The sequence below is a fragment of the Anser anser genome, assembly GCF_964211835.1.
Source record: "Anser anser genome assembly, chromosome: 2".
NCBI classification, from domain to species: domain Eukaryota; kingdom Metazoa; phylum Chordata; class Aves; order Anseriformes; family Anatidae; genus Anser; species Anser anser.
This window is the reverse complement of record NC_139721.1, coordinates 143931898-143942108: the sequence shown is the minus strand read 5'-3', so window position 1 is coordinate 143942108 and position 10211 is coordinate 143931898. Positions and strand designations below refer to the sequence as shown.

The 10211-nt window shown below is 65.9% G+C and overlaps 1 protein-coding gene across 1 annotated transcript; it reads right to left on the bottom strand.

The window, feature by feature from the left end:
• Nucleotides 1-3512: 3512 nt before the first annotated feature.
• Nucleotides 3513-4511, bottom strand: PTF1A (pancreas associated transcription factor 1a; the record flags this gene model as incomplete). Its single annotated transcript, XM_083827631.1, has 2 exons — nt 3878-4511; nt 3513-3715 (listed from the first exon to the last, which is right to left on the bottom strand). Exons 1-2 carry the CDS (start codon nt 4500-4502, stop codon nt 3513-3515), a joined length of 828 nt encoding a protein of 275 aa, XP_083683757.1. The 5' UTR covers nt 4503-4511.
• Nucleotides 4512-10211: the final 5700 nt, after the last annotated feature.

The following is a 10211-nucleotide window of genomic DNA, read 5'->3' as shown; positions in this document are numbered from 1 at the left end:
ATGGTTAATGGTACATTAAAGACAAGCAAACCATGCCAACACGTCTTGGACACATTGTAAGGGCCTCTCTCTTTGCTTGCTTTAGGCAGCTGCAGTCCAGGACCCAGAAGCACAAAAAGAACAAGTTTGAAATACCAGGTGCATCCTAGAGAACCACGACAGGGATTGATATGTTATAGCCCAGGACATGAACCTAGCAATAAAGATATCATTGCGATTGTTTGCGGCTTCCACGCCATGTAAAGCCGGAGGCGCCGGAGCAGGCTGCTTGCTGGCAGCGAGGCTCAGCCTCCCCGGCTTCCCCCGGCGCCCTCCGCCGGAGCCGAGCACCTGTTGGCAGCCCCCGGCCCCGTCGTGGGAATCGCCCCCTGCCCGAGCTTCCAGGTCCCGGCGGCGCGGCTTGTCCTCCGGTTATTTAGGACCGTTCCCACCGGCCGGCTGCAGCCCGCTTGGGGAAAGAGGGAGATTTACCGGGGGGACACGCACTCAACCGGTGGCTGGCCCGACCTCGCAGCTGCTCCTCGGTGCCAGCCAGGGACGCCTCGGGCCGGGCTCGCCGGGCTGCGAGGCTCCTCGCCCGCCTCGGCCCCCCGGAGGCCATGGGAACGGCGCCCGGCCGGGTTCACAGCGCCCCGGGGAGCCCCTCCGTGCGCGCAGCCCCGCCGGAGGAGCCCGCACCCGTTCCCACCGCTCTCCCGGGTGCTGGGGCGGGCACGGCGCTGCCTCCGCCGCTCCGCCTCGCCCGCCCCGCCGCTCTCCTCTTCGGTTTTGTTACTCATGTGGGTTTTAGACGGCCCCCCTGGGGGGATTAAGGTGTCTTTAAGGAGCACCGCGGGCGGCGCTGGGCCCCGGAGGACAGCACCACCCGCACGCCGGGAGCCTGCGGGAAGCGAGGCGCTGCTAAGTGCCTTCACCCCCCCGTGGCCCCGTCCCCAGCCCGTCCAAGCGTTTCCCCTCCCGTGAGTGCCCCCCCGCCCCGACGTACAGCCCGGCCCCCGGGGGTGCCCCCTCTCCCAAAGAAAGGGGGGCTCGGGCCGCTCCCCGGGCCCGGGAGGGCCGCCCCCGTCCCCCCGGGGCGCCGTCGGGGCACGGCGGCTGCGGGGCGGGCGGTCCCCGGAGGGCTCGGTGCGGGGTCTTGGGGGGGCGACGGGGACCGGGGCGTCCCGGTGCGGGGCAGCGGGGCCGGGGGGAGCCGCTGCCGGGGCGCAAAGGGCGATACTCGGCCGGGGAGGGGGCAGCGCTGGAGAGGCGGTGGTCGCCGCGCCGCCCCTGGTCGCGGCTGCTGGAAGAAAAGGGGACAGGCGGGGGGGCAGGGGGGGTGAATGGCCGTCAGTCACTCCTGCCCCGCGCTGCCCCGCGCCGTGCCGAGCCGTGCTGCCGGCCCGCAAAAGCCCCCCCCGGGGCTGCCGCAAAACGCTGCGAGCCGGGCGTGCGGGTGCCGGCGGCTCCCTCCGGGCAGGGGACCCGGAGAGGCGCCTCCGCGGAGCCTTGTGCTGCGGGATTTTGTGGGGTGAATGGCTCGGGAGTAAGTCAAAAGGGGCTGTCAGTCTCTTTGAAGGTTGCGTTTAAAGGGACTTGCCAAGTCAAGACGGGAGAGTGACAAGATAGAGACCCTGGTGTTTTACATGCGAAGGCCGGCTCTTCCGCTTCATCTGCACCATACTAAAGGATGTGTTGAAGCATTGAATCACAAAAAAAAAAAAAAAAAAAAAGTGGCACGCCAAAGAAAAGGTGCCACATAACAATGATTGTAGTGTTTTAATTGTGGGGTACCGCCTCACCAAAGCCAATTGAGACGGACGGGGCTACAGACAGAAGGAAGCGGTACAACACTTCCATAACTTATAATTAAGCTGAAGTCCGACTAACATTTGACTTTCTAATGAGTGTAATGAGATTACATGCCTGATGGAAGCATTTGTGCCAAAGCGACTTTCTGTGTTTAATGAGGTCCTAATACAGGACAAGATCGAATTATAGGTCGGCTCTTTTTCTCCCTCAAAGAGCCCCGTTTAAGTTCAACGACACCGGTGCCCACCGCCTCCCTCCCGCCGCAGGACGGGGCGAGGCTCGCGGCCGGGGCAGCCCCAGCTCGCGGTGCAAACCAGCAAAGAAATAAGCGAAGCCCCCCCCGAGCCACCCTCCCGGCCCGGCTTCGGCGTGTTTGTGTGGGTAAGTAGCTCCTCTAATTGCTATTGGAATAGATCCATGCCATCCGCGCTAGGGAACTAACTGTGTCTATCTAGGTTAATGCAATTAGCATGCACGCAACATATTGCTCCCACTTTGCGGCAGCTTTGAAAAAAAAAAAGAGAGAGAAAAAAGGGGGGGGGGGGGGGGAGGAAGACGACAGCGAGAGATGATACGCGGTGTGTGATGAGCAGTAATTATACCTTGGCTCACCAGGGCCGTTCCCAGCCGCCGGGACAGCCCAGCGCTGCCTGCCCGGCCCGGGCATCTGGGGCTGTGCCGAGCCGTCGGGGCCGAGCCGCGGGTGCCACGGGAAAATCAGCACCTGCGGCGCCGGGCCGAGCCCCCCGCCCCAGCACCGGGCCCCCCCTCTGCCCCCCCCTGGCCCTCGCTAGTGGCATTTGCAGCCCCCTCCCCTTCCCCAGCCCCCGGGCAGGTGCAGGGCCGGCCCCCCCGGCCCCGTGCAGCGGTGCAGCCCCCCCCCAGCAGAGCCCCTCTGCCACCAGTTGCCCGACGGCTTGTGTGTGTGGCCCCCCCCCGACACTGCGGCGTTCCCAGGGTGACAGCGGGGGATGCTCCGCAGGTGGGGGCAGCCCCGTCTCCCCTCCCCGGGATTTCTGGGGACAGCTTTGTCTTGCTGGGGGCGAGGAGCCCATCCCCGTGACCGTGGAGATGGGGTACGGGGCGGCGGGAGGGGGGGGGCTCGCGGGGACCGGGGGGGCTCTTTCTGCTTGGAAACCCCAAGCGGAGCGAAGGCGCTGAAAGGAGGGGACGTCCTGAAGTCAGACAAAGACATCACTTGGAAACACTTGGGCAGGGGACGGCAAAAGGGGTGGAGAGAAAGGGGAAAGTGTCCCCCCGCCCGCCCCAGCCCCCCGGCCCTATAAGAGCGGCCGCCCCCGGTAGGGCAGGGGCTGGGACCGGGGCCGGGCTGCGCCGGGGCTCCCTCCCTCCCCGCAGCCTCTTCCCCCAAACACAGGGCTCCGAAAGGTGTGCTCCGGGTTTATTATTAACAAACACAGGAAGAGTCCACGTGCGGCAATAAATTATTTTCACAGGTTCCGGCGTTATTATTATTATTATTTTTTTCCTTTCCGAAAAGGTGCTGGTGGAATAAAACTATTGCATATCTTAAAAAAAAAAAAAAAATCAGGATAAATTATATAAATTATACATTCAGAACAGACGATTCTACCTCATTGTGTCTACTCCGTAATAAATAGATAAATAAAGTTGATTGCCCTTAAGAGTCTGAATCTTAATTTACAGCAGAGGTCTTCACGTAGAGCATGTACAGGGCGGGGGCGGCGCGCAGCCCACCCTCACGCCACGAAGTCGAAGGGGGGCTCGTTCTCGATGTCGTTGAGGGAGGCTTTGTTGGGCACCTTCCGCGGGTCCTCGGGGGTCCACACTTTGGCTGTCCGGATGATGTTTTGTTCCTTGAGCTGCTTTTCGTCAGTCCACGACAGCGAGTGGCCGGCCAGAGGGGGGAGGCCGTAGTCGGGGTCGCTCGGGGAGGGGGATCCTGGTGGGTAGTGGGTTGGGGTTTTATTTTAGGGGGGGGGGGGGGGGAGGAGAGAGACAGAGGGTTATTGCCGGGGCCGCCCCGCTGCGCGGCCGCGCAGGTGAGCGCCGCATTCCTGCGGAGCCGCGACGGGGCGGGCCGGGCCGGGGGCCGCTCACTTACTTGTGCCGCGGTGGCAGATGATGATTTTCTTGGGCTGGCTGGGGCTCTCGCTGCCGGCGCTGCGCAGCGGCAGGTCGGACTGCACCAGCTCGCTGAGGAAGTTGATGTAGCCGATGGCGAGGCGCAGCGTGTCCACCTTGGAGAGCCGCTTCTCGTAGGGCAGCGTGGGGATGTGCGAGCGCAGCCCCTCGAAGGCGTCGTTGATGGACTGCATCCGCCGCCGCTCCCGCACGTTGGCGGCCTGCCGGAGCTGCTGCAGCTCCGCCTCGGAGCGCACCCGCCGCCGCCGCTTGGCCGAGCCCAGCGCCTGCAGCCGCCCCCCCGGCGACAGCAGCGCCGCGCCCGCCGCCCCGCAGCACTCGTAGGCGAAGCCGGGCGAGGCGGGCGACGGGGGGAAGGCGGCGGCGGTCGCCTCGCAGCAGTAGCCGCCGTCGGGGTCGCCGCCGTCGCGGTAGTACTCCTGCAGCTGGCGGCTCAGCAAGTCCACGTCGGGCTCCAGCAGCCCGTCGGCGCCCAGCGCCTCCCGCGGGGCGGGCTCGGGGAAGAAGTCCTCCTCGTCGAAGTAGGGGGGCGAGGAGAACGAGTCCAGCCCCCCGGGGAAGTGCTCCAGCAGCACCGTCTCCATGTGCCGCGGGCCGGGGTTGGGGGGGGGCGGGGGGGCAGCCCCGACGGGGCGCGCCTCCGACGGCTCCCGACGGACCGCGAGCGGCGGCGGAGACGCTGGCGGCGAGGGGGGGGGGGGCCGCTCCCCTCTCCCCTCCCCTCCCCTGCCCTCCCTCCCTCCCTCCCCTCCCCTCCCCGCCCCTCCCCTCCCCGCCCGGCCGGGCCCGGTGCCGCCGCTCTCCGGGGAGGAGGCCGGAGCCGGCTGGCGCGGCGGGGCCGGCACGCGAGGGGCCTTATAGCGACATCCCCGGGCGCGTGCCAGTGACCGCCGCCGGCAGCCAATCAGCGCCGCGCGGGGGAGACGCCCCCCCCCCCTTGTCCCCCCCCCTCCTTCCCCTCCCGTCCCTCCCCGTCGGGGCTGGAGCCGCCGGGGACGCGGGGACCCGTCGGGGCTGCCCGCGGGAGAGGGGCGGCGCCGTCGGGAGCGCCGAGGGGGCGGGCGGAGGTGGGGGGACCCTGCTGCAGCCCCCCTCCAACAGCCCGGCTCCCGCAGCCCCGGGGCTGAGCGGGGGTGCGGGAGCCCCGACGGCGCCCCCCGCGCGTCGAGGGAGCGGCCCCGCGGCGCCCCGCGGTCCCCCAGCGGGCGGCCGGGCACGGAGCGGCTCCCGAATGAATCCCCCCGGCTCCTGCAGCCCCGGCGCGGAGGCTTTCGCCTTTTCCCCCCCGCTCCGATCGCCCCCCTCGGAACTCGGAGCTCGTTCGGCGGCGGCTCGGTTAATAATTCCCCGAGCGACTCTCACTGATGAAAGCGCTGCAAATTCTCACCGGGGTGAAATGGATTACCCGGCAGATTAGGGGAGGATTATCTCTGGCATTAGCGCCGCGATATTCCGCCCGGTAAAGGCTGTCGAGGTTGATCGAAAGCGACTTCCCAGCGCTCTACCAGCGCGGGCAGAGATCAAACCCCGAAGGGAAAGGCACCCCGCTCTATCAGCAGAGCAAGACAGGGCCAGCTCCGCAAAAATAATAAATGACCCGACTTCAAAGCGCCTGACAGCACCGTGATAACGCCGGGGAAAACGTGTGAGTCACAGGGGGGGAACAAAGAGCTTTGCACGGCGACTTCTTGGAAAGCCCTGCCGTCCGACGGGCCGCGCTAAAAAACCGGGCCGGGAGGGAGGAAACCTCCCCGAGAAGCCGGGGCATCCCCCGAGAGAGGGGCCGGGCAGTGGGCAGCCTTCGTGCTCGCCTGGAGGCAGCCTCGACCCCGCGGAGGGAGGCTGGGACCCCGCGGGAGACGCCCGGCTCCGTGCCCCGACGGGGCGCACCCGGGCTCCGGAGCCCCCGGGACAAAGCTCCGGGGGATTTCCTGGCCACGCCGCTGGCGCCGGGCCCTCTGCCCCGCGGCCCCGCGGGTGGCGAGCCTTCGGGTCGGTCTTTGAACTGAAGAAGCGTTCAAGGTCGTGGAGCAAACGACTTCGAGTGGCCCCTGTCACCGCACACTCCTGAGCTGATTCACGTCTTGCAGCGCGCTCCGTGTCCTGCTGCACGTCACGCAGCCCGGGATCCAGAGCGGGGCCAATCCCCAGAAACAGGCTTTTTTTTCCTCCTTTTTCCCCTTTTTTTCCCTTTTCCCCCTTTTTCCCCTTTTTTCCCCTTTCTTCCCCCTTTTCCTCCTGCCACCAGCCTTCTCCCAGCGCTCTGTCCCTGTCCCCTGCCGGGACATTTCTCCTTGACGCGGTGGCGAAGCATCTTCCCGACAGCCCAGCCCGGCGGCTGCGGGAGGTGATGGAGAAGGAGGAAAAAAGCAGGGTGGCCGCCGCTGCCCGGCGCGGTCCCGGTGCGCGGGGGCTGCTCGCGTCCCCCCGGTGCGCGGCCGCAGGTGGCCGGGGTGACCCCGCCACGCTGGGCACTGACTGTCGTCGCACCGTGATCGTTGCACGACACCAGAGGGACATAAAACGTAGGTGGGGTGCTGGAGAGACCCTGTAGGGCCGCTCCGTCGGGAAAGGAGGGCATTTTGGGGAGGCAGTGGGTGTCCCAAAGCCACTCCGGGGCCCTCGGGGCGAGCAGAGGGATATTTTGGAAACGCGCTGAGCTGCCAGCATTGAGAGCACCCGAGTCCAGCACTCACGGGCTGCCAGGGAAAAGGTTTTCGGGGACTATCGCTGGAAGGCAAACTGCCGGGGACTCCCCAAACCTCCAGCACCCAGCAGATCTCTGCCCACAGCGGTGCCCCGGGGGCGCTGGGGGACGCGTGGTGCCGCTGCCTCCTCTCCCTCGCCGGGACACCTGCGTGTGCAGGGCCCGGTGAGGGGACGAAACCTCTGTCCCTGGGGGCTCAGCTCGGGGACAGCGGCACCCGGGGCCGCGCCGAGCTCAGCCGTGCCCGCGGGGCGCTGCGGGGGCAGCTCCGTGCAGCAAGGACCCAGCCGCATCCCCAGCGAGCAGCCTGACGCGGGGACCTCTCCCCTCGGGTTGCCCAAGACTTTACGAGAAGGAAACTCGCGAAAAAGCAGGAGGGAGAGGCAGCAGCAGCGCGGCCCCGGCCGGGCCGATGCACCTGGGCGAGCACCGCCGGTGTGGCAAACGCCGCGTCCCAGCCGTCGCCCACCGTCGGGACACCGGGGCGGCAGCGAGGCTGCCCGGCATGGCCCTGCGGCAAAGAAATTGTTCGACGGGCGCCCAGCACTCCACTATTTCTATTCCTCGGGTGCAGGAAGGGGCGAGGGGTTCCCAAAGGGCCACGCTTGCTCCCCTTCAAAAGGCAAGGAGCACAAGAGGAGCCCGCCCGGCAGCCCCCCCGACGGGGCTGGCCAAGTGACCAGGAGGTCTTGGGGTGGGGCTGGGACAGGGGACAGGGACAAGGGACAGGGAGAAGGGCCTCGGAGGAGGGAAGCAGCACCGCTCGCCCTCGCTGCCTCTCGCCGGAGGCTCCCCGAGGATGCTGCGCGCTCCCCGAGCTCCCCCCGCAGCTTCGACTTCAGCCCCCAGCTGCGCGCCCACCGTGGGACCGCTTTGGGCACTGTTGTGTCCCGAGGGGCTGGGAGACCTGTCCCGACTGCGGGTACCCGTTTTGGAACCACAGGTGGAATGGGGCGAGCGGCAGCGAAGCCCAAAGGGCAGCAGAACCACAAGTGTCGGGGCCAGGTCCGTGGCCCGTCCACTGCCTTTTGGTCCAGAGCCTTCTGAAGCACTTCCAAACCCGTGTGATATTCCAGGATAACGAACCCTCTTGTCTGGAGCTAAGGTAAGGCCCCAGGCGTCCTAAGAGATGTCTGTGGGGTTACCCATCCAGCTCCTACTCCTGTTACCCGCACGTGTTTCTGACTCCCATCGCAAACCCAAAGCCACCAGGCCAGGGCCGTGGCAAGACCAGCGGGGGCAGTTCCCCCTTCTCTCGTGCAGGCTCTGCCTCATTTCCTTCTGCAGACCTTCACCCTGCCAGACCCTGCTTAGCTCAGAGGTCCGGAGGCCACAGAGACGCAATGGGGCAAACACAGAGTATGACTTTTTTTTTTTTTTTCTTTTTCACTAGATTATAAAACTCACCGGCTCCTATTGTGATTCCTTGGGCTCTTTCAGTGGTACACTTTGTGATGCAGAAGGGAAGCAGGGGTCTTTTAAAGGACTAACCCAAAGCTGCCCCAACACCTGTACGAATGGCATTTTGGCAGGAAAGGGTAACGCAAAGCAATCCCTGATTTCAAGCGGCACTTGGGCTAATTGAAAACACAGCATCTCCCCCGTCCCCTTTCCCCTTAAAACAGCGATTTACCGCAGCGCACCACCGGGGGGGCTGCCTGCCTCCTGCCGCTACACTTTAATACCCCCCCCTTCCCCCGTCCCGAGGGGGAGGCGAGCGGCCCCACGGCCACCAGCGCAGCCCTCCCCGTCCACGCGTGGCCGCCGGCCCCGGCAGGGCGCAGAGGCTGCCGAGCCCTCCGCCGCTGCCTGGCCGAGAGACGAAGGCTGCGGGGAGCCCGCCCCGTCCCCCTCCACCGCGGGAGGGCCATAAATAAGGCGGGGACGAGGCGCTCCCCCCTCGGCGCCGCTCGTGGGGGCGAGCGCTGCGCCGTGGGGAGGAGAGGAGGCACCTGCAGCCGGGGTCGGGCTCCCCTCGGCGCTGGTACCTGGGCGCCTGGCTGGTAATGCAGCGTAAAGAGCCTCCTTTCAGGCTCTTTCAAGGCGAGATCGCGGAGGTCAGCGAGCCTACAAACCCCCCTCTGTCGGCCGCACGGCCCGGGGTGCCAGCGCGGCAAGCTGGAGAGCAGGCGCAGCCCATGGGAATCCCAACACTTGTGCCGGCGGCGGGCGGCGGGCGGGGGGCGGAGGGAGGGCTCCCCCGGCCCGCCTTTCCCCCCCGCTCCCCCGCCCCGAGGAGCCGCTGAATGTAACAAATGAGCTGCAATCGATCTGCGGGCACGGGGGAAAATCAAATTATATGGTGCGGCCGGCGAGGTGCGGCCGGGCGGCTCGCTCCCCGCCGGCTGCCGCTGCTCCGCTCCAGCATCCCCCGGCTTTCCTCCTCTCCATCCTCCTGCCTTCCTCCTCTCCATCCTCCAGCCTTCCTCCTCTCCATCCTCCTGCCTTCCTCCTCTCCATCCTCCTGCCTTCCTCCTCTCCATCCTCCAGCCTTCCTCCTCTCCATCCTCCAGCCTTCCTCCTCTCCATCCCCGGCCTTCCTCCTCCCCACCCCCGCACTCCCTCCTCCCCAACCCCTCGGCGCGGCCGCGGTGCCCACCCTTGCCCTGCTCCCCCTGGGGTGGCTCCGGGACCACCTGCCCGTGCCCGGCCGGGGGTGGCTGTCGCGGCTCCCCGAGTCCCCGGGAAACCCATCTCAGTCCCCTCGGAGCCTCCCGGCCCCGGGCCGCCCCTCAGCCCCCGCCGTCGCTGCGAGCACCCCCGCCCCGTCGGGCAGCCGGGGGCGCCGCGCCCGCCGCCGCCTGGGAGGGCAGCACCTGCCGGGGCGGCGAGAGGAGGGGGCTTGGCAGCGAGCTCGTACCTGAGCCCCCCCCCCTTTTTTTTTTTCTTTTTCTGCCCCCAGACGTGCGAGTCGGGCCCGAGCAGCCCGTCCCGCTTGGGAAAAAACCTCGGCCGAGCCCGGCGTTTGTCTGCGGCAAAGCTGCCGTCCATGGGAATCTCGCCACTTGTGCCGCCCGCAGCCGGGAGGGGGCTGTGCTGCCTTTACAAAAAGAGACACAATTAAGCAAAATGCTCAATGAACATTATAAATGATGTGCAATCGCCTCGCAGATTGCTTAGCAAATCAAATTATATGGTTGCCCACGGATGATTTCCATGCGCTTTAAAACGCAAACAGGTACTTTCTGATTTTGTTTTCTGCCTCTTTTTTTTTTTTTTTTTTTGGACCAAAAAAAAAAGTGCTTTAAACATTGCGGAGAAATGCCACACGCTGAAAGGCGGCTGTGTGAATATTCACGTTCTCCTTTGTTCGCCCCTGGATTTCACAATAGCCTGGGGAGGGCACGTCCACTGCGCTCTTGTAAATTTACCAACCCCTGACTAAAACCGCCAGGCACCTGCTTGGCAGAGCACAAAGCTGCCCTACGTTTCCACCAACAATTTACTGTTTCGTCGGCTTCTAAATCGGCCTGACAACAGAGGGGCGCAACGCTAGTTTCATCTAAAGCAGGGGGGGCGGCCGAGCTCGGGGACATTTCGATAAGGAGCCCCGCGCACGGTAGCGCTCCAGAGGGGGAAAGGGTCC